Raw genomic sequence first — 24927 nt, 5'->3', positions numbered from 1 at the left:
GCACCAGGAGCAGGCTGCCGGGAGAGGCGGGCTGACCTGGGGCCCCCACAGATGTGGACGAGTGCATTCTCGGGAACCTCTGCATGTTCGGGAGCTGCGAGAACCTGCCTGGAATGTTCCGCTGTGCCTGCAGTCGGGGCTATGAGCTGGACCGCAGCGGGGGCAACTGCACAGGTGTGGGGTCAACCGGGCTGCGGGTGTGCGCGGGCGCTGGGCTCACTGACCCCTGCCCTCAGACCTTCTCGAATGTCCTGTTCTGCGGGGGGCTTGTCTCACTGCCCCCACGGATTCCTGTTCCCATCGACCTGTCATCTCTCATCTCCTGGATGAATGCAGGGAAGGAACAAAGCGTGCTCCCTCCACTGCGGTCGTCGGAATGGTCTCTTACTGTTGTGCTTAAAACGGGGCTCAGCAAACTCTTCCAGCAAAGGACTAGCTAGGAAATCCGTGGTTTTCCAGCCATATAGTCCTTGTCACAGCTCCTCAGAGGCCTTGTACCTCGAAGCAGATACAGGCAGTATGTAAATGAGCGGGCATGAATGTGTGCCAATAAAACTTTATTTACATGGGGCTCAGCAAACTCTTCCAGCAAGGGACTAGCTAGGAAATCCGTGGCTTTCCAGCCATACAGTCCTTGTCACAGCTCCTCAGAGGCCTTGTACCTCGAAGCAGATACAGGCAGTATGTAAATGCGTGGGCATGGGTGTGTGCCAATAAAACTTTATTTACATGAACAGGCAGGGGGCTGGATTTGGCCCCCAGATAAGAGTCTGCCAACCCCTGGTTTGAAAACATGTTCTAAATGTTGGCTTTGTATGATAGCGGCACGGAAGCCAGGGCACAGGGAACTTTCTAGGGGCAAACCTCTATGCCAAGTGGAACAGAGCCAGGAGGAGAGGGGGTTGGACAGGGCAGAGCAGCTTCTGCAGGCTGCCGTCCCCTCGGGCTTTCTTCCGAGCGGGGGACATGGCCTCGCCCCACAGCCCCACATCTGACACTGAGGGTTTCAGCTTCCCCGGAGGGAGGTGGGAGGGACGGGCGTCAAGGGAGGGCTCCCCGCTGACGGTGCCCCCCTACTCCACAGATGTCAATGAGTGCGCAGACCCCGTGAACTGCATCAATGGCCTGTGTGTCAACACCCCTGGAAGCTACCTCTGCCACTGCCCCCAGGATTTTGAGCTGAACCCCAGCGGGGTGGGCTGTGTGGGTGAGTAAGCCTCGGCTCCGCCTGGGGCTCTCACGGCAGGTGAGCTGGGCATACCACTCGCTAACTGCCCCTTTCTGCCTGTTCAGACACCCGGGTCGGGAACTGCTTCCTGGACACGCACGACCGGGGCGACGGCGGCATCTCCTGCATGGCGGAGGTTGGGGCCGGCGTCAGTCGCGCGTCCTGCTGCTGCTCCCTGGGGTGGGCCTGGGGCAACCCCTGTGAACTGTGCCCGATGGCCAACACCAGTGAGTCCCTGGGCGGGGGGACACAGGCGAGCACGCCCCAGGACTCGGGGAGTCACCTTTGCTACGGGAGGGACCCTGAGAACCAGAGAGGGAAAGGGGCTGTCCTGGGTCACACAGCACATTCTTGACAGTTCATAGGCTGTGCCTCTCTCGATGCCATCCCTTCCTGCGAATTTTCTGTTTCCCTTCACTTGTTTCCTCCGCCCAGCAGCAAACAATGGGAGTTCCTCTCTGTCCTGTGCAAGGGGCTGGGGACCCAGGGAAGGATGAGCCACAGCCCTGCACACTGCCCCACACCCATCAACCAGTGGTCCCTGGGCTGTAGAGTAGAGCGATTCTAAGGGTTTGTTTGAGGCTCAGTGATGGCCGTGGAGTGGAAGAGGGTAAGAAAAGCCTTCCCAGGACAAGGGGCTTAAATGAGGTTTTGAAGGATGAGTAGGAGTTTTCCAGGCAGAGCAGGGGGGAGGGTATGTGATGCAGTGGGAATAACATGTGCAAAGGCCTCGGGTTCACACGCCTGTCCACCTGTTCAGGTGTGTGTGTATGTCTCTGTGTGTGTGTCTGTGTGTCCATGATGTCCATGGTCTTTCTTTCAACGGGGAAATTTGCAGTCGCACTGGTCTGCTTTGGGGTCAGAAAACATTTCCTCTCTCCACGCTCAGCCACTAGCACACAGTTCATCGGTTCACATGTTAGATGTGAATATATTTACACACACACACACAGAGCCCATCCTCCCAGATTGACCAGGGTCTCTCGGCTGCAAAAGGCTGAGGAGGTCAGGGGTTGTAGTTGGTGTCGTAGTGGGGTGCAGGGCCCTCCAGGACCCCAAGTCCCCTGCCCCCTCTGGGCTCTGCCCCTCAGAAGCGCCTGTTTCCCTTGCAGCCGAGTACAGAACCTTGTGCCCGGGGGGCGAGGGCTTCCGGCCCAACCCCATCACCGTCATCCTGGAAGGTGAGTTCCTGGCAGACCGTCCAGCCACGTACCTGCTGCTCGACCATCATCTCACCCCAGCTTCACCCAAGTGCAGCCGTAGGGGCCCCAGCCCTTCCTGCCCGGAGGCCAGGCTGTGATACTAAACTGTTCTAGTTCGTGGTGATTTTTTTTTAATCCACCCCTTCTTCCAGCTGTTGGTCTGTGGGCCCATCCGCCATCCATCCGTCCACTCCTCCTTCCCCCACCATCCGTCCATCCGTCCATCCGTCCATCCGTCCATCTTGTCATCGACCTACTTGCTTCTTCAGGCACAACTTCTTCTATGCATCCATCCATCTTCCTATCCAGTGGTCCCCTACCCAGTGACCCATCCCTCCACGCACGCAACCATTCTTTTTTTAAAGTAAGCCCGACGTCCAAAGTGGGGCTTGAACTCATGTCCCTGAGATCAAGAGTCCATGCTCTACCAACCAGCCAGCCAGGCGCCCCCCATCCCTCCAGCCTTCTATATACAGGGCTGATAAGATTGGAGAGGAGGAACCAGGGCATGGATGGATGGATGGACGGATGGATGGATGGACGGATGGACGGACGGACTAGGAAATGAAGAGAAAGGGGGTGAATTCAGGGTGACACTGGCCCAAAACAGTCAAAGTGAAACCTCCAAGATCAGCCCTGGCCTGAGCCCTCCAGAGAGCCAACGGCTCTCAGGTATTCTTGAAAAAGCAGGTCGGCTCTCCTTGGGCCCCCCGGAGAGCCCAGGGCAGGGCATCGGCGTCCCCAGAGGCCTCTGCTTGGGCTTCGCTTCTAAGCACGGCTCCCTCACTCCCCGACAGACATTGACGAGTGCCAGGAGCTGCCTGGGCTGTGCCAGGGGGGCGACTGTGGCAACACGTTTGGCAGCTTTGGGTGCACATGCCCCCCTGGCTACCACCTCAATGGGGATACCCGCACCTGTGAGGGTGAGTATGCACCCCACCCCCATTCTTCCTCCCTAGCTGCACATCTGTCCTCAGGTGCTGGGTCCTGAAATGACCCTAGGCGCCAGCTCACCTGCCTTGCTGCTGGTGGGGAGGTGGGGGTGGGCATCGAAAGGGCAGGGAAGGCTTCCTGGGATCCTTCTAGATGCTCTCTGCTCTGCTGCCTCCCTCTGACTTCCTACCCACTCAGAAATGGCCTGGGTTTGCTATAGCAGCGATGCCCTGCCTCCTTGGGGCAAAAGCTGACGGAGGCCCAGTGCTGGGAGTGGGAAGGGACAGATGCAGAGGGAGTAGCCGCACTGTTCCTTCAAGCAGTGCCTCGCCTGCCTCCTTCCTGCTCTGCTAAGTGCATCCTAGTAACAGCCAGCAGGTACCTGGAGTCTGTGTGTGTCATCCCCGCACTGAGCATCTGCCGTTGTCATCTGTTCATTCGCCACAGCAGCCCCATGAGGGCGTGTTCCTTTTATGATCCCATTTTTCAGATGCAGAAACTAAGGCTCAGGGAGATAAGTGACTTGCCCAGACGCACCAGCTAGTAAGTGAGGGAAACCCAAATATCCTGGTCCTTGAGTCTGAGCTCTTCCAATACAGTATAACCAAGTCTGTCTATCCATCCACCCATCCGTCCATCTGCCCATCTACCTGTTCACCCATCCTTCCCTCTGTGTATCTACCCATCCGTCCACCAATTCATTCTGTCTCTCCTTTTCAACAATATCGAGTGGACCCCTACATGCAGCCAGACACCAACACCAGCGCACAAGGACAGGATATGTATCTTCTTTCTCCGAGCAGTGCTCTTTAGAAACTCAAGGAAATGGGGAAGGAAGGGAGAAATCTAAGATCAACGCACCGATTTCCATTGTACATGGAGGTGGAAGCTGTCACACCTTCAAGAATCAGAACCCAGATACTTGAAATACACTTCATTCCTCTCTACCTCCCACGTCCCTTAGGATATCAAGGGAGAAAGAGAAATGCCCCGGGTAGCTTGCCTGGGTCATTCAGTCAGTTAAATGTTTGCCTTTGGCTCGGATTATGATCTCAGGGTCCTGGCATGGAGTCACGCACCAGGCTCCCTGCTCAGCAGGAAGTTTGCTTCTCCCTCTCCCTCTTCCTCTGCCCCTCCCCCTACTCATACTCTCTCTCTCAAATAAATAAATAAAATATATTTTTTTAAAAGTTCTTATCAAAAAATAATGATCACAGGGTCAGCAGACTTGACCCTGAATGTTGACCTTGGATGTGCAGCCTTGCAGGACTAGCAGTGTGCTTGAGGGCTGCAGTCCTCTCAGCCCTCCCCAGCAGTCAGACTCAAGGGATGGGACTTGTGCAGTAGCACAGGAAGCTGTTCTCCGAAGGGCCCACACTTGGCTTAATGCTTTGCTCTTGCCATCTTGAAATTCTTCATGAGAATTTCTTGAGAATTCTTCATTCTATCTCCAACAAGGAAGCCCTGGTCTTCATTTTGCCTTGGGCATGTTCTGTAGCTATAGCTGGTCCTTGTCGAATGTGGGTCTCACTCCTGGAATTGCTGGGTTGTATGGTGATTCTGTTGACTCTTCTGTTTTGGGTGAGGAATTGCCAAACTGTTTTCTGCAGTAGCTAAGCATTTTACGTGCTCACCAGCAATGTGCAAGGGTCCCAGTTTCCTCACATCCTCATCAACATCGGTATTTTCCGTTGCTCAGAGTTATACTGTCTAGGGGGTGTGAAGTGGCATCTCATTGTGGTTTTGATCTGCAGTCCCCTGATGACTAATGACTAATGAGCATCTTTTCATGTGCTTGTTAGTCATTCATATATCTTTGGAGTAGTATCTGTTCACGCCTTCTGCCCATTTTTACATAGGGTTGTTTGTCTTTTTGTTGTTGAATTGTGAGAGCTCTTTATATATTCTGGGACCTGGGTGGCTCTATCTTCAGCTCAGGTCATGATCCCAGACTGGAGGCTGGGCTCAAGTTCTGCAGTGGGCAGGGAGCCTGCTTCTCCCTCTCCCTCTAGCCTTCCCCTCTGCTCATGCTCATGCTCTCTCTCTCTCTCTCAAATAAATAAAATCTTAAAAAAAAAAAAAAAAGATCCTTATCAGACCTCTGACTTGCAAATAGTTTCTCCCATTCTGTAGTTGGCTTCTCATTTTCTTGATGGTGTCCTTTGATGCGCAACAGGCTTTCATTATGCTGAGGCCCTATTTATCTAGGTTTTTTTCTTTCTTCCACAGCTGTGCATTTGGTGTTATCTAGAATCCATTGCCAAATACAGGCAATGTCTTGCAGTTGCACCTTTTTCTAAGAGTTTTATCATTTTAGCTCTTATATTTAGGACCCCTACTTCTTGGGACTTAACTTTTGCATATGGTGTCAGGGAGGGATCCAGCTTCCTTCTTTTGCATGTGATTTCCAACTGTCCCCACACGCCTTGTGAAAGAGACTCATCTTCCCCCCATTGAATGGTCTTGGCTCTCCTGAGCTCCCCTAAATCACATGACAAATGGTTAATTTCTGAACTCTTCAGTTCTAGTCTATGGATTTATAGGTCTACCCTTGTGCCAGCGCCCCACTGTCCTGATTACAGGAGCTTTGTAAGTTTCAAAATTAGGACATGTGAACCCTCCCAACTTTATTTTTCCTTCTTCAAGATGGTTTTGGGTATCTCCTGCAATTCCATATGAATTCAGGGTAAGCTCTCCCATTTCGGCAGAAGTCATTGGGATTTCGAGGGGCTTGCATTGATACTGGAGATTGCTTCGGCAACTACTCCCCTCTCAACAGTGTCAAATCTTCTGACCCATGAACGCGGGGTCTGTCCATTTCTGTGGGTCTTTTTAAAATTTTTCTTTTCGCGGTGATCTTTTGTAGTTTTCAGTGTTCAACTCGTGCACCTCTCTGGTGAAACTTATTCCTAGGTATTTAATTTTTTGGACGCGATTAGAAGCAGAATTTTCCAGAGTTTCCTCTTCGATTTCTCACTGACAGGATACAGGAATAAGGTTGATACTTGTGTCTTGGTTTTATCTGCCGCAATTATATTGACCTCACGTGTTAATTAGCCCTAACAGGTTTTGTTCTGTGGATGTTTTTTATAAATATTTTTATTTATTTATTTGACAGAGAGAGATCACAAGTAGGCAGAGAGGCAGGCAGAGAGAGAGGAAGAGAAGCAGGCTCCCCGCTGAGCAGAGAGCCCGATGCGGGGCTCCATCCCAGGACCCTGGGATCATGACCTGAGCCGAAGGCAGAGGCTTAACCCACTGAGCCACCCAGGTGCCCCAATTCTCTGGATTTTTTTAAAGACTTTGTTGTTTTTAAGTCATCTCTACACCCCATGTGGGACTCGAACTCACAACCCCAAGATCAGGCATCACCTGCTCTACCCACGGACCCAGCCAGGCGCTCCTTTGTCTTGGGCATCCTTTAGGCTATCTTATACATCACATTCCATGGTTGTGAGTTTTCACCTGGATTCCAGAGTTCTGCAAAAGTTGACTTCAACAGCTTTTGCCAGCTCAGTAGATTTTGTGGAGGAACGGGGGCTGGCGTTCCTCACTCTGCCCTCTTTGAGGACGCCACTCCTAGCGTGCTGGTATTTCCACCGCCTGTTTTTGCACAGCCTACCAGCTAAGAATGCTTTTTACATTTTTTAAATGGTTGGAGAAAATCAAGAGAAGAATAGTATTTTGCAGTATGTGAAAAGTACATGAAATTCACATGTCAAGTTTCAAAAATCGAGTGTTATTGGAACGCGGGCATGCTGATATCCCTCCTCCCTTTCTTTCCTTTTTTCTTTCGATTTTATTTCTTTATTTGAGAGAGCGCTAGCAGGGGGTCGGAGGGGAAAGCAGGCTCCTCAGTGAGCAGAGAGCCCCATGCAGGGCTCGATTCCAGGACCCTGGATCAGAACCTGAGTCGAGGCAGACATTCAACCAACTGAGCCACCCAGGCACCCCGCCATGCTGATTTCTTTACCTATTATCTGTGCCTCTTCTCATACCGCAGGTGTAGAGTGAATGGGTGTCAGAGACCGCTGTTTGGCTTGCAAAACAAAAAAGTTTACTCTCTGCTTTTTGAAAAATCTGCTGCTCCTGGATTAGAAAACTGATCAGACTGAGAGTCCTTTTTTTCCAAAAACACTTGATGCATGCATGGGGTGCTTGTTTCCTGTCACCTCTCATTAGGAAGCACACGGCTGCCCCATTCTTGGTGATCGTGTAATTGACTCATGGGCTCAGGTGTTATTATTTTCATACTAGCTTAATTGAAGTGAGAGCACAGTAATTTCCCCCTCCTCCACTTACTGCCATATTGGGTCTCCCCTTATCACTAAGATACCTGCACCATTTAAGCTAATCTTGAAACCAAGTTCAAGCCCATGATGAAGTGGCTCCATCAGATCCAGATCCTGGGTGGGGTTATATAAACAGCTCCCAGATGCTCCCCCTCCCTCCCCTGCAGACATCGACGAATGCTCTGAACACTCGGACATCTGTGGCCCCGGTACCTGCTACAACACCCTGGGGAACTATACCTGTGTCTGCCCCGCGGAGTACCTGCAAGTCAATGGTGGCAACAACTGCATGGGTATAAAATGTGATGACTGGGGAGACTAGATAGTTGTGGGAAAAGCACTTGGGTGTGGGAGGGACTTCTTGGAGTCTCCATGCTTTGAAAGAGTGCACAGAGGTGTGTTTAGGGGAATAGAGAGATGGAGGGTGAGTGTATGAGTGGCTGGTCAGCAGCAGAGAAGAAGATGCAGGACTTGGGGGCTCAGGGCTGCCATGTATGGTTGTTCAGGTTGTGCTCTGCCCCCCAAAAACTAGACTATAAATGGCACCTCATGTGTCTTGGGGGAGAGACATCAAGCCAGTTATTTTCAAATGGATCCATGAATGAGTTCTCAGCTCTCTGGCTCTCTCTTCCTCTGGCTTGGTTATCTTTCATCCACACCCCTCTTCCTAACCCAACTGCAGACATGAGGAAGAGCATCTGCTTCCGGCACTATAATGGCACGTGTGGAAATGAGCTGGCCTTTAACGTTACCCAGAAGATGTGCTGCTGCTCGTACAACATTGGCCGGGCCTGGAACAGACCCTGCGAGGCCTGCCCCACTCCTGCCAGCTGTGAGTACCCTCCCCCACCTTCCTTCCAGCTTGGTCCTTGTTAGTGCAATATTTAAGGGGGCACACCCTGCTTAGGGTGCCCAGATTAGCCCTCATCCTACATTACTCTGATGAGGGCTGAAGAGTTTCAGTTATGTCCTAGTTGGTGTATGGATATCCTCACTCTTAGGGTGAGCAAAGCATCCTTCCTTCTGTTTTGCACATTTGGGGAATTCAAAATGGGTCAGTGAAGCCTCTATTTGTGGTAAAGATCCTTGAGCAGAGGAAGGGGCAGACTCAGGGAAGCTCTGGTGAGGACTGCTAAAATGTTGGTTGCAATGAAGAAGGGGGTTCCGCGCGGGGAACAGCATGAGCAAAGGCCCGGAGCCCCCGACCACACGAGCAGCTGGAGCGAGAGCTAACAGAATGATCTGGCAGCTGGCCCAGGTATCAGAAAGAGCCGAAAGAGGAGGGCAGTGAAAGTGAGCAATGAGGAGGTTAAAGCATTAGTTCTGGGGGCTGAATGTGTCCCCCAGATTCATATGTTCCAGCCCAGATCTCCAGTCGGTGGTGTTAGGAGGTGAGGCCTGGGGGAGGGGATTAGGTCCTGCAGGGGGAGTCCTCCTGAATGGGGTGAGCAGACAGGGAAAGCAGATGATCTCCACCACATGAGGACAGAGTGGGAAAACAGCCAGTGTGAACCAGGAGGTGGCTCTCACCAGACTCCGAATTCTTGGACTCCCGGCCTCCGGAACTGTCCGAAATACATGTCTGCTGCTTTGGCAAACCCCCACCCCCAACCGCCGCCACCAGCACCACGCAGCCCACGCTGGCTAAGACAGGTGGTTTCCTAGGGCTGCAGCAACCAATGACCACAGACTTTGTGGCTTAAAAAACCCAGAAATTCATTTTCTCCCAGTTCTGAAGACTGGAAGTCAGAAGCCAAGGTGTCAGGTGTCGGAGGCGGCCATGTCCCCTCCAGACGCCCTAGGTTCGAATCTGTCTTTGCTTCTTCCAGCTTCTGGGGGGCTCTGGGCATCCTTCGTGTCTGTCCCCAATCTCTGCTTTCACCCTCACATGGCTTCTTAGCTCCGAGGCTCTGCGTGTCTCTTCTTATAAGGCCACCAGGCTTTGCATTCTGGGCCCACTGTGATCCAGGATGACGACATATTTTTAAATTAAATTAAATTAAATTTATTTATTTGACAGAGAGAGAGAGATCATAAGCAGGCAGAGAGAGAAAGGGGGAAGCAGGCTCCCCACTGAGCAGAGAGCCTGATACGGGCCTCGATCCCAGGACCTTGAGATCATGACCTGAGCCGAAGGCAGAGGCTTAACCACTGAGCCACCCCCAGGATAGCCTCACCTTATCTTGATTCCATCTGCAAGGACCCTGTTTCCCAAACAGTCACACTCAGGGGTTCTGGGTGGACACGAACTTGGGGGACAGTGAGTGTCCGTCCAGGGCAGGGCGATGGAGAGGGATGGTTACAGGGCACTTCTGGGAAGATGCACATGTTCCGGGTTCTAGGAAACAAGATTGGGCAGACCCAGGCTTGTGCAGGCTGCGGGGGAAGAAGCTGCAAATTGCCAGCTCTGGTCAGGAGATTGTCAAGACAGATCAAAAGTCACCCTTAAGTTGGATGCTGGGACTTGGGTATCTACCCGGATCTCACGCACCTGAAACTGAGCTGCAGGTAGATTCTGACAAGGCAGGAGTCCACGCCAGCCAGGGGTCCATTCTTATCACGATGCAGATGGAAGAGTGAGTGGGAGCCAGGGTAGGCCCCCGGCGAAAGGTGACAAGGGGACACGGCGCTGCCCCGGTGGGGGCGGGGGGAGGGGAACCCAAGGACAGTGCCATCAGCTGTCCGGTGCCAGCATGGTGGGTGAGCAGGGAGACCCAGGGAGCCTTCCCTGTGGGCTGCCCTGAGTCCTCAAGGCTTTGCTAGGGAACAGCAAAGGGAACAGCATGTGCGAAGTTCTGATGGCACGGCAGAGTAGGGCATCTCCTGGTGTGTGATGAAAGCAGTGTGATAGGAGGGCAGGAGTTACTGCTGGAGTCGTAGGGCCAGAGGGGAAGGTCTTGAGGTCCAAACTGAAGAGTCTACCTATTCTGGGGAGGACAGCGGGGCATGGGTGGCGGCCCTCGTGCAGGGAAGAGATGAGCGAGGCCACATTCTCTGCGTCTCTGTGTTGGAAGATCACACTGCCAGGTCGACGGCTGCCCGTTGTGCCAGTCAAAGCACAGGGAGGAAGAGGGACTAGTTATCGGGAGGCCAGCTGTGGGCTGGGCTGCAGGGGTTGGAGGAGGCAATGCAGGGGATCAGGAAGAGGAGGTGTCCTCCCTGGGAACCCGCAGCTCCAGCATCCTCTGCCCCGTTCTCCTTTGCCCAGTGGACTACCAGCTCCTGTGCGGACACCAGGCCCCCGGCTTCGTCATTGACATTCACACAGGGAAGCCCCTCGGTGAGTGACGGTGGCTCCCCGCCCAGAGCCCCAGTTTCCTCTGTCCCCAGAGCCCCGACCTCTCCCTTCCACGCACGCTCACCCCATGCTCCCGCACTTCCAACTCCCCAGACCAGGCCAGGAGTCCTGTCGCCAAACACCACCCTTTATTTGAGAGGGGAAAAAAAAGTATTTTTATCAAGTTGTTACTCATTTTTTAAAATTCTGATAAAACACAACACGATATTTACCATCTTAACCATTGTTTAGTGCACAGCTCAGGGACGTGAAGCACACATTGTCATGAAACCACCCCCACTCTGTGTCTCCAGAACTTTCCATTTGCCCAAACAGAGACTCTGTCCCCATGAAGCACGGACTCCCCAGCCCCTGCCCCAGCCCCAGCTCCCACCATCTCCTCTCTGTCTCTGGGGACAGGACGACTCCGGGGACTTCCTGGGAGTGGAGTCCTACAGGATGCGTCCTTCTGGGTCTGGCTTCTGTCCCTAAGGTTCCACAATGTCCCTAAGGTTCATCCATGTTGTCACAGGGTCAGAACACTTCTGTTCTGACTACACAAGGTTCTGTACAGTCTAATCCCCATGTGCGACATTTTAGCCGTGCAGAGTCGAACCCCATGGAGGTATCCTCCTTATCTGAAACAATCAGAACACGGCAGGTGCAGTGACTGTTGTCAAACCAAAGTCCCCTTCACACTCCCACAGTTCCCATGCCGTATAGCCCCCGGGGGTTTCTAGATCCTTCTTCTTGCTTTTCAGTATACATAGTGGTCCCCACTGAAAACGTATGGCAATGTTTCCTGGGGAGTGAGAGATGTTATAATTCTAGAATGCCCTACATAGTGGTCAGCCACTCACCTTTTGTCAGCCAGCCACGAGTAGTGGAGCCCTGGGCAGGTTACTGCCTGCTGTGCGGCTCCTCTGGACCTGCTTCACGAGCCCGTCCCCCTGGATGGGCGCTGGGTTCCCTTTTCCTACAGTTGACCCTTGAGCAGCACGAGGGGGAGGGGCATCAAAGCCAGTGCAGTCAAAACTCCATATGTAACGCTTGACTCCCCCATCACCCAGCTAATAGTCTGCCTGACCGGAAGCCTTTCCAATAGGGTAAATAGCAGATTAATGCTTATTTCGCACGTTGTGTGTTTAATACGCTGCATTTCTATAATAAAGTAAGCCAGGGTCCAGAAAACCTTATTAAGAAAAGCAGGAGGAAAGTACTGCCTTTCTATAAAAACTAAACACTCCTGCATCAGTGGCCCCTTGTGGTTTGAACCTGCACTGTTTAAGCGACAACTGTATACGTAACAGCTTCAGTGGGATTTAACTCACATATCTCACACTTGGCCCAGCTCAAGTACAGTTCTGGGGTTCCCCGTGTCTTCACAGAGGGGTGCAGCCAGCACCAGGATCTAGGTTCAAGTATCTTCATCATGCCAAAACAAACAAACAAAAAACCCTCCCCATGAGTGGTCACTCCCCGTTCTGTCCTCCCCCAGCCCCTGGCATCCGCGGTTCTCTCTGTGCCTGTGGATTCCCTCTTGTGGGCATTTCACAGCCCTGGGGTTGTATGGTACAGGTTCTCGCATCAGCTTCCCTCACTGAGCTGCGTGCCCTCGAGGCATGCCATGTTGTGATCCCCCAGGAGGGACAGGCAGCCTTGCTGGGCCACAGCAGGTGGGTTTTCAGTCGGGAGACACACGCACCTCCTGCTCTTGGTCCCGCATCCTGCTCTCTCTCTGGTGGCAGAGGGATTTTGGCCACTGCAGAATCCTTGGTTCCGGGCTGAGGGGTGGGAGGAGGTGGCCAGACTGTGCGGGGTAGGGGGTGGGGGGCGCGAGCGGGGAGGGGCCTGGCTCAGGGCCCCTCCGGATGCTCCCGGGGGCTGGGCTGCCCCTGACAGCTGGCGCCCTCCCCAGACATCGACGAGTGTGGGGAGATCCCCGCCCTCTGCGCCGGGGGCATCTGCATCAACCAGATCGGGAGCTTCCGGTGCGAGTGCCCCGCCGGCTTCCGCTACAACGGCGTGCTGCTGGTCTGCGAAGGTGCCACCTGCCAGACCTCCCCGGCCCTGGGTGGGAGGCTGCTTCCCCACCGCGTGCGCTCCGGACGTGTCATTTAAGTGCCATAAGCCTCAGTTTCCCTTTCTGTAGAATGGGGCTCATGCCTGTCCAGGGGCCTCCATCCCACATCACCGCTCTCCTTCGGGTTCCTGCCCCTCCCAGAGGGAGTCCCCGCTCTGAAGCCTGGGGCAGGGTGCGGGGCTGGATTCCAGCAGGCAGGCCTCCTCCTGCACTCCTCCCCGTTGGCTGTGTTCCGCAGACAGGAACGAGTGTGCCGTCGGGGCGGGCCCCTGCCAGCAGAACGCCGACTGCGTCAATATCCCCGGCAGCTACCGCTGCGTGTGTGCCCGAGGGTACAAGCTGTCACCCGGCGGGGCTTGCGTGGGTGAGCGGGGACCCCAGCAGGGTGCAGGATGTGGGCTGAGGGTATAGGGTATGGGACAAAGTGACCTGAGTAGGGCATGGTTCTACAGGCTGTGCCACGGGGTGGCAGGGATGCCGAGCACCTGTTAATGGGGTGGGGGGTGGGAGGTGGAACCGGAACCTGGTGCTGGCAGCAGCTTGAATGGGGGCTTCCCCGTCATGGTGCATGAGGGCTCAGCAAACTCTGTGTGTGTGTGTGTGTGTGTGTGTGTGTACACATGCACGCATGCAGAGGAGGGGTTCTGGGGGCCCCACACTGCCTGCCCTCCCCCAGGACGGAACGAGTGTCAGGAGATCCCAGACGTCTGTAGCCATGGTGACTGCATAGACACAGAGGGCAGCTACATGTGCCTCTGCCACCGCGGCTTCCGGGCCTCGGCGGACCAGACCCTGTGCACAGGTGAGAGTCCGTTCCCACTTCCTCCTGGAGAGCGAGGCTGCCAGGTGAGGCTGGGGTGGCGGCCACAAGTCTGCACCTCCCCTGGGGTGAGGTCGGCACCATCATCCACCTGGTTCACAGACAAACCCAGCTTTGAGTCCCGGCACCTGAGAGCTTGGGTAAATGACTTATTCATGCCCTTGGGCCTCAGTCTGCAAAACGAGATTGATAAATAGGTCCAGGGGCACCTTTGGCCATTACCCTCCAGGTGTCCCTTGCCCATCCACCTGGACGGGACTGGGTGCAGGGGAGGCGGGCTGGGTCCGGCCAGGCCCTCCCTCCCTGCACTGCCCGATGCTGTGGTGAGCTGGATAGGGCTTGGGGGCTTTGCTCCGGCAGACGTCGACGAGTGTGACCGGCAGCCATGTGGAAACGGGACCTGCAAGAACATCGTCGGCTCCTACAGCTGCCTCTGTTTCCCTGGCTTCGTGGCAACACACAGCGGAGATTGCGTGGGTGAGCCACCTGGGCTGGGGGGCAGCCCTCATTGCTCCCCCCCCCCCGAAAAGTGGGTCCTTGGCTTCAGGGTCCCCCTCCGAAATAAAGGATCTGGCCCCAGGGATCCCGCCAGGAAAACTACAAAATTTCCTCACAACTTCAAGATTTCCCGCACCTCTTCAACCATCGGGTCAGGGGGTCTCCCGCTATAGTGTACACTCAGCTTCGTGGAGGCAGGTAGACAGGACAGGGAGAACAGCGAAGACCCGGGTGATGGCTTATGGCTGAGTGCAGTGGTTAAAAGCATGCATTCCAGGGCCAAGCAGCATGAATCCAAATCCCAGCTTTGCTACCTGCCTGCTGTGTGACCCCAGACAAGTCAACTACCTTTCTGGGCTCCTGTTTCCTCCTATGCAAAAAGGAGATTAATAGTAGTCCCTACCTATATTAATTGTAGACCAAATGGACTGTAATAACAACTATTACCAGAAATGAAGAGAGAACTCATATATCTGGGGGCAATTCTCTGAGAAGACATGACAACCGTAAAATCATATGCATCTAACAATAGAGCTTTAAAACATATGATGTAAAAATGGACAGAACCGAAAAAGAAATAGGTAAGCCCACAGTTATAGTTGTAGACTTCAACACTCCTCCCTCAGGAAGATGGGGGGACAAGGAAAAAAATCAGTAAGGTTAGGGAAGATCTGAACAACAATGTGAATCACCTAGACCTGCTCAGTATTTATAGAACATTCCAGAACACACATCCTTCTAAGTGCACATGGACATTTACCAGGACAGCCCATATTCTGGGCCATAAAACAAACCTTAACAAATTTAAAAGAATTAGGGTGCCTGAGTGGCTCAGTTGGTTAAGTGTTGGACACTCGTTTTTGGCTCAGGTCATAATCTCAGAGTCTTGAGATCAAGCCCTACATTAGGCTCCCCACTCCATGGGAAGTCTGCTTCTCTCCCTCTGCCCCTCCCCCAAACTCGTGTTCTATGCCTATCTTTCTCTCTCTCAGAATTAATAAATTTTTTTTAAAACACTCAAATTTAAAAGAATTGAAGTCATACAAAGTAGGTCCTCAGAATATAAGTGAATTAAAGTAGAAATCAGTCACAGAAAGACATCCAGAGAAATCCCCAACTATTTGGAAATGAAACAGCATACTGCTAAAGGATCCTGAGATCAAGGGAGAAAGCATAAGGGGAATCAAAAAATATTTTGAATTAAATGAAAATGGAAACAAACAAAATTTGTGGGGTTCAGCTACTGGAGTACCCAGAGGCAAATTCATAGCATAGTGCTACGATATTGGTATCTGCTTCACCGGCTAGTGGGAGATTAATATACAGAGCCTCACACATAAGTACAGGATCAACTAAAGTCACTACCCTCCACGTAACTGCCGTGTGGACAAAAGCACAAGGGAAGCTCAGGGTCCCTAGACTGTGGGTGACCCCTGCCTGCCCGTACCCCTTCTGCAGACACGGATGAGTGCACCACTCTGGTGGGGCAGGTGTGCCGATCTGGCCAGTGTGTTAACACAGCCGGCTCCTTCCACTGCCTCTGCCAGGATGGCTTCGAGCTCACAGCCGATGGGAGGAATTGCATGGGTGAGTCTGTCAGCCCCCCGCTCCCAGCTTACCTGCAGTTGGTACTTCCAAGCGATCATGGTTCCATTTCATAATCAGGCATTTATCTCAAGTTATAAGAAGAGGGGTGCCTGGGTGGCTCAGTTGTTTAGGCGACTGCCTTCGGCTCACGTCATGATCCCAGGGTTCTGGGATTGAACCCTACATGGGGCTCTCTGCTCAGTTTACAGTGAGGCTGACTTAAACAAGGTTCTAGATGGGCGCCACAGAAATCACAAAAGGGTCTGTATGTAGCTTAAGATCAGGACTTGCTTCTCCTTCCCCTGGATGCCATGTGGCTTCATGGGTATATAACCCTCACTTGAGGGCCGGGAGGGTCCTTCCCTGGCTGTGCCTGTCTTCCTGAGTCTTAGCCCTTCCCCTGGATCCAGAACTTGTTCTGGGGCCCTTGGCCATCATGCAGTGACCGTAGGAGCTGCTCCCTGTCCCCTGTCATGGGCTGGTGCTGGGACCCCTCCTCTTCCTCTCCACAGACACCAATGAGTGTTTCAGCCTCTCGGGAACCTGCCTGCCAGGCACTTGCCAGAACCTTGAGGGCTCGTTCCGCTGCATCTGTCCACCTGGCTTCCAGGTGCAGAGTGACCGCTGTGTTGGTGAGTCCACCCCCGCCTTCCACTCTGGGGCCAAGGAGGCATGTCCGGGCCTCTGTTTTGCCATCTGTAAAATGGGAATGCCAGCTGGGGTCATGGTGAGGGTGGAGGTGTACTTAGCACAGCACCCAACAGAGCTCCATACACAATTACTGTTACTAGGATCATTTGGCTGCTTGGTCTAGGTTCTCTATCTGGGGCCCATAGGCTTCCTCATGAATCCTGTCAAACAGGCATGGGTGTGGGGTCACACTGCACATAGAACACCTTACTCGATGAGTGATGGTTGGTCTGGCCTGTCTGACCTGAGCTCCCCTGGTGTAATTGGCCAACTGGGTGAGTTTGTGCCACATTGGCTAATCTGGACCAGTCTAGCCTAAGCAGATGGGCTAGCCTGGCACAGGGTGGGCTAACCTCGATCGGGCTACCCTAGCAGTTACCCTGAGCAAACTTCCTCCAGTGTAAGTTAAGTTTATCCAACCTTGATTAGCTTTGTACAGAGTTAGTCTCTAAAGACGAACTTCTCCTGACTGTGATTCCTATCCTGGAGACACCTTCTAGGAAAGACACCCACCCCCACCCCAAAACAGCCCAGCTGGTGTTCTGGCTCATGCTGAGTTCTGAGGGCCCCTGGCCTGCATTGGTCCCTGGACCCTCCCCAGCTGGGCCCCCACTCTGTCTGCCCCTTCTGGCAGCCAAGGCTGTCCTATGCTGGCAGAAGTCCTGCCTGCCCCCACTCAGCTTGTGTCCCGCCCCTCTAGACATTGACGAGTGCTTGGAGGAGCCCAACCTCTGCCTCTTTGGCACCTGTACCAACAGCCCCGGGAGCTTCCAGTGCCTCTGCCCACCTGGCTTTGTCCTCTCTGACAATGGGCATCGTTGCTTTGGTGAGTCTGTGGCCTGAAAAGCATGCAGGGCTTGGAGAAGAGCTGGAAAGGAGGGAGAGAGGGGCCGGTCAGCCAGAAAAGGGGGCTGCAGTTTCTGTGTGGATTTCGGATCTCCCGGAGCCCTACCTGGACAGAGGTGCTCTCTGTATGGGTGAGGTTATTCGAGTCCAGACAACCTGTTGGCCAGACAAGTCGCTTCTGCGAACGGCTATCCTGGTGCAGGCTGGGCTAACCTGGTCTCCTGGGGTTTGGTCGTCCTGTGGTGGCTGCGGTTGCCCTACCTGGGAGGGCTTCATCTCAGCTAGCCCAGCCCTGTCCCATGGGGGCTAGCCTCAGCCAGTCCGAGCCAGCCTCTTCTTCTCTCCCAGGTTAGGGGCAACAAGGGGGTGGGCCGGGCAACTCGACCCGTGTTTGTTGTTCAGAGCCCAACGTGGCCTGGAGGATTCTCGAGTTGAGGAGAATCTAGGGCTGAGGACTGGGGGGAGGGGCGGTCCACGACAAGGATTTGGGGTCTCCAGTCCCAGGTCCTCTGGCTCGCCAGAATCACTTTGTCTCTCCAAGAAGGGGCCTCTGAGCCAAGAACAAGTGTGGCTGAGTTTGCTCTCCTTGGCAAGGGGGCACCCCTACAGCTGTGGAGGTGGGGTGTGCCTGGAAGGAATCCCCAGTGGTCCAGGGGCCGGCCCTCATTGGCCCAGGGTGGGTCACGTGTCCATCTCCGAGCCACTCACCACGGTCAGGGGTCTGTGGGGTCCTGATTGGCCGCTGGCAGGGTCCGGTAGGCGGTTCTCTGGATCCGGCTCCGAGCCGGGCATCGCCGATGACCCTTCCAATGCTTGCCTGGGCATCACCCCACAGACACGCGGCGGAGCTTCTGCTTCACCCATTTTGAGGCTGGGATGTGTTCTGTGGCCAAAGCTTTCAACACCACCAAGGCCCGGTGCTGTTGCAGCCAGAGGCCTGGCGAGGGCTGGAACGACCCCTGCGAGCTGTGTCCTCAGGAGGGCAGCGGTGAGCGCCCCGCCCTGTCCAGTGTCCCCGCGGCTCCGTCTGCCTGCCCACCCGCAGCCGCTCAGGGGGCTCCTGGGGGCGGCACCGGCCCCCGACCCTCACCCCCTTCCCCTCTTGGTGTCCAGCTGCCTTTCAGGAGCTCTGCCCCTTTGGCCACGGGGCGGTCCCAGGCCCGGATGACTCTCGGGAAGGTGAGCCCCTCGCCCACGTGCTAAGGGCCCCTCCGCCGCCCGCCTCTGTCTGAGCTCTGCCCCTGTTCCCAAGTCTCAGGCTCCCTCCTCAACCAGTGGGTGGCCCCGGGGGTGAGGGAGAGCGCTGAGAAGTGACAGACGCCGTGCGGGCACCCCTTGCCGCCCGCAGACGTGAACGAGTGTGCGGAGAGCCCCGGAGTCTGCACCAACGGCGTCTGCGTCAACACCGACGGCTCGTTCCGCTGCGAGTGCCCCTTTGGCTACAGCCTGGACTTCACAGGCATCCGCTGTGTGGGTGCGTGACCAGCCCCCAACCCCTGGGAGGAAGGAATAGGGTGGGCAGGGCAGGCGCCACCCAAGGCAGGATCCTGTCCCTCAACCCCTGTCACTCTCTCCGCCCGCTGGACCCTCCTCCCTGTGGTTCACTCCCTCATCCCCTCGCGCACTCTGGCCAGCACCCTGCGCTTGCCTGACCTGCATCCCGCCCAGAGACCAAACCTGGCCCTGTGTAGCCTGCAGAGGTCGGTTGCGGGGGGATGGGCCCTGACCGCCCCCTTCCGCACCCCCAGACACAGACGAGTGCTCCGTGGGGTACCCCTGTGGTGAAGGCACCTGCACTAACGTCATCGGAGGCTTTGAATGTGCCTGCGCTGAGGGCTTTGAGCCTGGCCCCATGATGACCTGCGAGGGTACGACCCTGTCAGTCCAGGAGCTGGGCTATGTGACGGAGGGCGCCCCTGGGGGCGGGGGCGTGGACTCCACAAGCCTACCCTGCCCAGCCGGCGCCTGCACTGGCCTCCGCAGACGTGGACGAGTGCTCCCTGAACCCCCTGCTCTGCGCCTTCCGCTGCCGCAACACCGAGGGCTCCTACGTGTGCACCTGCCCGGCCGGCTACGCCCTGCGGGAGGACGGAGCCATGTGCCGAGGTGGGACCGGCTGGGGTGGTGGTGGGGGCTCGCTGGGTCACGGTCCTGGAGAAGACAGGGAGTTGAGAGCTTGGGCCTCCCCAAGGTGACACGAAGAGAGGGGAGCCCTGGGGCACGTGGGGTGCTATGGGGGCTCTTCTGTGAGTGGCACCTCTGTTGTGGAAATGGGGTCCCGAGTCCCACAGGTCAGTGGCTGTGGTGGTCTGTCTAGAGCTGAGTAGGACAGTGAGGACAGCAGCTGTGCCCCCCAGGGAAGGCGTGGCAATGTTTGGAGACAGTTTCTGTTGTCCCAGTTGGGTGTTGGGCAATAGGCATGGAGTGGCCAGGGACACTGGTCAGTAGACCACAGACCTTGGAATGGCTGTCCATCACAAGGGGCTCTCCTGTCCCCAGTGTCCTCAGTGTCAGAGCCGAGAAGCTCTGGGCTGGGACTTGGGGCCTCCAGGCCTCCTTCAGGGTTAGGGCTCCACGGGCTGTGGTGAAGGCCAGAGAGACTCCCAGACTCAGATATGGGCATGGGGTGCAGGCAGGGGTCCGCTCTTGACCCCTCGGCTTCTCCAGAGGCCTGGGCACAGGGCAGTGCTGCATGAACTTCACTCTTGCCCTGCCTGGGGCTCCCAGAGCGCGGTGGGATCCAGGCCCCCACAGCCTGGGGCCAGGCCACGGTGCACCTGACCTTGGCCGCTCTCTGTCCCTGGTTACTGGCAGATGTGGACGAGTGTGCGGATGGCCAGCAGGCCTGCCACGAGCGGGGCATGCTGTGTAAAAACCTCATCGGCACCTTCACCTGCGTCTGCCCCCCAGGTCTGCGGCCTCAGCCCAGCTCCGGGGAGGGCTGCACAGGTATGGGGGCGCTTTGGGGGTGCAGGGACACCCCTGGGGGGAGAGAAATCAAAGCAAGAGAATGTGGCAGGAGGAGACTCTCCAGGGTGAGGGGAGGCTGGCCTGGGGGGCTCTGGCCTCCCCGGAGGCCTGCCTCATGCCCCCCACCGCAGATGAGGACGAATGTCGTGCTCAGCCCAGCCTGTGCGCCAATGGCCGCTGTGTCAACACCGAGGGCAGCTTCCGGTGTGACTGCGACCAGGGTTTCCGCCTCAGCCCTGCTGGCACCGAATGTCATGGTGAGTGTGGTCCGGCACAATGGACATGGCCACCCCCACGTGGCGCTGCTGCCTGGGGTCTCCCCAAGCCTATGCCCTCAACACAGATCACCCCAGAGCCAGCTCGGCCCTCTTGCCTCCCAGACTCCAACTCAGAGATGCTCTGGCACCGGGCTGGGCCGCACGCCAGGTGCGTCAACACATTGTGCAGTCACCAGCAGCCTCCTCTTCCTCACCCACTCCAGTCCCCAGTCTGTCCCTTCCACGTCATTCATCTGCTCTGTCCCCACTGTCTGTCCCGCATACTTATGCAGGCCTCCTCCCCAGTGTTCCCTGGCCTCCGGGCCGCCCTTGACCATCCATGCTCTCCGCGGCTGGGAGATGCCACCCTCTGACCTTGGGAAGCCGCCCTCTCTGCAGCCGCAGGCATCTCTCTGGCCCTGTGGGTCTGCTGCTTCTGCTGTGGTCCTGGCCCACAGAGGGCATCTAATGGGGCTGGAATACGGTGGTTTGAAGGGTTTCACCCTGTGCCCACACACAGCATGCCAGACACATCTGGGATCCTTGCTAGACTCTCAGGGCTGCCGGACGCCCCAGGGAAGGGGCCCCCCGGTGGGCACGGTTCTCCTGCTCACCACCTCCACCTGTTTTCCGCAGACGTCCGGCAGGGGCCCTGCTTCTCCGAGGTGCTGCAGGCCGTGTGCCAGGCTCCATCAAGCAGCGGTGAGGCCGTCACGAGGGCCCAGTGCTGCTGCGGGGGCGGCCGGGGATGGGGGCCCCACTGTGAGCTCTGTCCCCTGCCGGGCACCTCTGCCCACAGGACCCTGTGTCCCCACGGCTCCGGCTACACCGCTGAAGGCCAAGGTGGGTGGCGAGTTTGTTCATGGTCAGGTCTGTGTCCTAGAGGGAGCTGGGGTGTGTGAGTCAGTGTGTACCAGGGCCCGTTCTCACCGTGTGCCTCTCTGTGCTGGCTGGTGTGCAAGCCAGTGTGAACCGGGGCCTGTTCTCACCGTGTGCATCTCTGTGCTGGCTGGTGTACGAGCCAGTGTGCACTGGGGCTTGTTCGTTGCTGTGTGCGTGTGTGAACTGAGGTGAGAGGGTGAGCAGGTGTGTGTTCTTTGTTCTCTGTGGACTCGTGAATGAGCCTGCAGAAGTGTGAGCTGGTGTGCCTTCCCCTTATGAGCAAGCTCGGTCATGAGGGTGTCTCTGTGTGTTCTTGAGTGTGTGAGCGTGTTAATGAGCAGGTAAGTGTGCCAGTGAGGGGAGGAACTGGGTGTGTCTTGTGTGTGCTGGCTGCCTGAGGAGAAGGTACCAGAAGGTGGCTGAGTGGGACCGAGCCCATCCATGTGGTTTGGAGACTAGCAAGCGTCTGCAAGGGTAGGTGCGTGTGTGAGTGTGAGTGTGTCTCTGCACGAGTGTGTCCCTTCCAGTGTGTCAGTGAGGGTGAGACTAGTCATCCCAAGGAAGCAGCCGTGACACCAGGGGCTGAGGAGGAAGTGCCTTTGTGAGGGTATGTCTGGGGGGACAGGGGAGCCCCTGAGGGTGTAGCCTTGTGAGTCTGCAGGAGCGTCAGCGTGTGGCTGGTGTGCAGTGTGTGCGCGTCTGTGCTTCCGTGTTCGCGTGTGGGTGCCCTGGTGAGGCGGTGGGGAGAGTGTGTCCCCGCCAGGTGTTCTCAGTGTGTGGAGGGAGCTTCATGAGTGTGTCCTGCTGGCAGAGGTACCACTCACAGCCCAAGGGTGGGGTCTCCGGGGTAAGAGAGGGGACACAGAGGCTGGCATGGCCCCAGGGAGAGGGCTGGCGGACACAAGGGCGGAGCTGTGCCCCAGTGACCCCAGACGGCCAGTGCAGCGGAGCCCTGCGTGTCCCCCAGATGTGGACGAGTGCCGCATGCTCGCTCACCTGTGCCCCCACGGCGAGTGCATCAACAGCCTTGGCTCCTTCCGCTGTCGCTGCCAGACTGGCTATGTGCCCGATGCTGCTGCCACGGCCTGTCTGGGTGAGCCTCCCCACCCCCACCCCGGCCCCGCCTCCCCACCCCCACCCCGGCCCCGCCCCCTTTGCGCAGCACGTAGCCGGTGCTTCTGGCCTGAACCGGAAGCAGTTCCCTGCCCTGATCACTTTCCTTGTGGTGGTTTGTGCATCCTGAGATTTTAGCAGATGTTCACCTAAGTCAAGGATCAGCAAACTCCAGCTCAAGGGACTAGTCCGGCCCTCCACTTGATTTGTTAATAAATTTTTATCGGCACCCAGCCGCGCCTATTTGTTTTCTTTCGCTCTGTGGCTGCTTTCCCACCGCAAGGGCAGAGTTGAGTAGCTGGAACTGAAACCATGTGGTTTGCAAAGCCAAACATGTCTATTTTCTGGCTTTTTGTGGAAAAAGGGCCAATTCCTTATGTAAGCCCATACAGTCTGGTTGGTTAGAGCCTGAGTGGAGACCCCGGGACCCTGAGTCTCTGGGAACATCTGTCTGACCCCCTGCCGACCCTCTAGATATAGATGAGTGTGGCCAGGCCCCCACACCGTGTGCCTTCCTCTGCAAAAACACGGAGGGCAGCTTCCTGTGCGCCTGCCCCCGCGGCTACCAGCTGGAGGAGGACGGCAGGACCTGCAGAGGTGACATCCCCCCCCAGGCCCTGTGGGGCTCCATCCCCAGTCCCCCTGGGATGTCCTGGGTGTGTCCCCAGCCACTCATCCCCTCCCCACTGCGTGGCATTGGACGCCAACCCTGGGGTCTTTCCCCTGGGAAGCCCCCAGCCCCAGGGGTCCCTGCTCTGAGCTTGTGGGGACCGTCTGTGCCGCAGACCTGGACGAGTGCTCCTCCAGGCAACACAACTGCCAGTTCTTCTGCGCCAACACTGTCGGCTCCTTCACCTGCCGCTGTCCCCCTGGCTTCACCCAGCACCACCAGGCCTGCCTTGGTGAGTCGTGCCCCCCCCACACCCCCGGCTGATGCAAGGCACCAACCTTCGCTCATTTCCGAAATACATAGCGAGCGCTGAGTGTGTGCCAGACATCACGGACACAGGTGATCGGAACAAAGTCGGCACTCTGCGGGTGCTCAGACCCCGGTGGCAGTCCCCTTCCTCACCCTAGGGACGTGGGAGGCCTGCTCTGAGGAATCCCTCTGACTTTGACCCAGCACACTTACCTTTGCCCTGACCAGTCCCTGCTGGGTCTCTCTCCTAGAGCTCCCCAGGGTGCTCCCAAAACCCAGGGGCTCATGGGACCCAGAGGGGAAGTCGGTTCACAGCTTTGGCTGTGGGGGGGCATCAGCCACTCCCATCACTTTTGAGTGTCTTGTGGCTTGAAAGAATGAGACCCCCTCTGAGCGCCAAGGTCAGCCGTGGGTGGCCCTATTCAGGCTCCCACTAATGCATTCAGCCAGCACCTACTGAGATCTCCCGTGTACCAGGCAGTGGTCTAGCCCAGAGGGATGCCCACTCCAATCCCCTCCGTCAGGCCCAGCCCCCTACTTGATTTTGTTAACAAAGTTTTATGGGCACACAGCCACACCCTTCCATTTACATATGGCTGCTTTGGAGGTCCAACAGCAGAGCCCAAGCCAAGAGGTTGCAACAAAGTCACACAGATTTTTCCCAGCTGTCCCTTTGCAGAAGGGATTTGCCTAGCCCTGGCCTAAACCCTGGGGGCACAGCAGTGAACCCAAGAGACCAGCCCACTGTTGTCACCGACTGTCCCAGCCCTTCAAAAGGGACATTTGTACAAGGGGCTGAAGGAGGTACCAGAGTGAGTCGTGCGCCCACCTGGGGCCGAGCCTTCTGAGACTGGAAACATTCGTTTCTCGTTCTCTGCACAGTTATTTTCCCCGTCTCTGAAGAGCACGTCCAACGTGGCGTTTGTATGTGGGGAGCTCTAGGCAGGTCCGCACGCGGGGACCCCTGGGCCAACACACACGCCCATACACCGGGCAAGCTCATGTGGGACTCCTCTCCCACGGATTGAGGGCTCCAGACCATTCCTCTCCCACACCTGTGTAGCCTGCACTCCTCGTGGGAGGTCTTAGGCTAGCTAGGTCAGGGATTGCCACACTTTTTATTTTCTTTTTTTTAAGATTTTATTTATTTATTTGACAGACAGAGATCACAAGTAAGCAGAAAGGCAGGCGGGTAGGTGGGGGAAGCAGGCTCCCCGCCTAGCAGAGAGCCCGATGCAGGGCTTGATTCCAGGACCCTGGGATCATGACCTGAGCCAAAGGCAGAGGCTTTAACCCACTGAGCCAACCAGGCGCCCCATGCCACACTTTT

At 56.1% G+C, this 24927-nt stretch overlaps 1 protein-coding gene across 1 annotated transcript in view; it reads left to right on the top strand.

The window, feature by feature from the left end:
- Nucleotides 1-24927, top strand: part of FBN3 (fibrillin 3) — a 52798-nt gene that overhangs the window by 22285 nt on the left and 5586 nt on the right. The window contains exons 33-58 of the mRNA XM_045085108.1: nt 52-174; nt 1085-1207; nt 1294-1455; nt 2341-2409; nt 3228-3353; nt 7823-7948; nt 8338-8487; nt 10864-10935; nt 12851-12976; nt 13254-13379; nt 13692-13817; nt 14196-14312; nt 15792-15920; nt 16433-16552; nt 17311-17436; nt 18292-18444; nt 18570-18635; nt 18805-18930; nt 19205-19324; nt 19440-19562; nt 20271-20405; nt 20558-20683; nt 21320-21526; nt 22533-22658; nt 23153-23275; nt 23464-23580. Coding sequence (XP_044941043.1) covers nt 52-174; nt 1085-1207; nt 1294-1455; nt 2341-2409; nt 3228-3353; nt 7823-7948; nt 8338-8487; nt 10864-10935; nt 12851-12976; nt 13254-13379; nt 13692-13817; nt 14196-14312; nt 15792-15920; nt 16433-16552; nt 17311-17436; nt 18292-18444; nt 18570-18635; nt 18805-18930; nt 19205-19324; nt 19440-19562; nt 20271-20405; nt 20558-20683; nt 21320-21526; nt 22533-22658; nt 23153-23275; nt 23464-23580 — 3243 coding nt within the window. The remainder of the gene's footprint in view (nt 1-51; nt 175-1084; nt 1208-1293; nt 1456-2340; nt 2410-3227; nt 3354-7822; nt 7949-8337; nt 8488-10863; nt 10936-12850; nt 12977-13253; nt 13380-13691; nt 13818-14195; nt 14313-15791; nt 15921-16432; nt 16553-17310; nt 17437-18291; nt 18445-18569; nt 18636-18804; nt 18931-19204; nt 19325-19439; nt 19563-20270; nt 20406-20557; nt 20684-21319; nt 21527-22532; nt 22659-23152; nt 23276-23463; nt 23581-24927) is intronic.

Source organism: Mustela putorius, unplaced genomic scaffold (assembly GCF_011764305.1).
Source record: "Mustela putorius furo isolate JIRA1106 unplaced genomic scaffold, ASM1176430v1.1 tig00000095_pilon_pilon_pilon, whole genome shotgun sequence".
NCBI lineage: Eukaryota > Metazoa > Chordata > Mammalia > Carnivora > Mustelidae > Mustela > Mustela putorius.
This window is presented reverse-complemented; position numbering and strand designations above follow the sequence as displayed.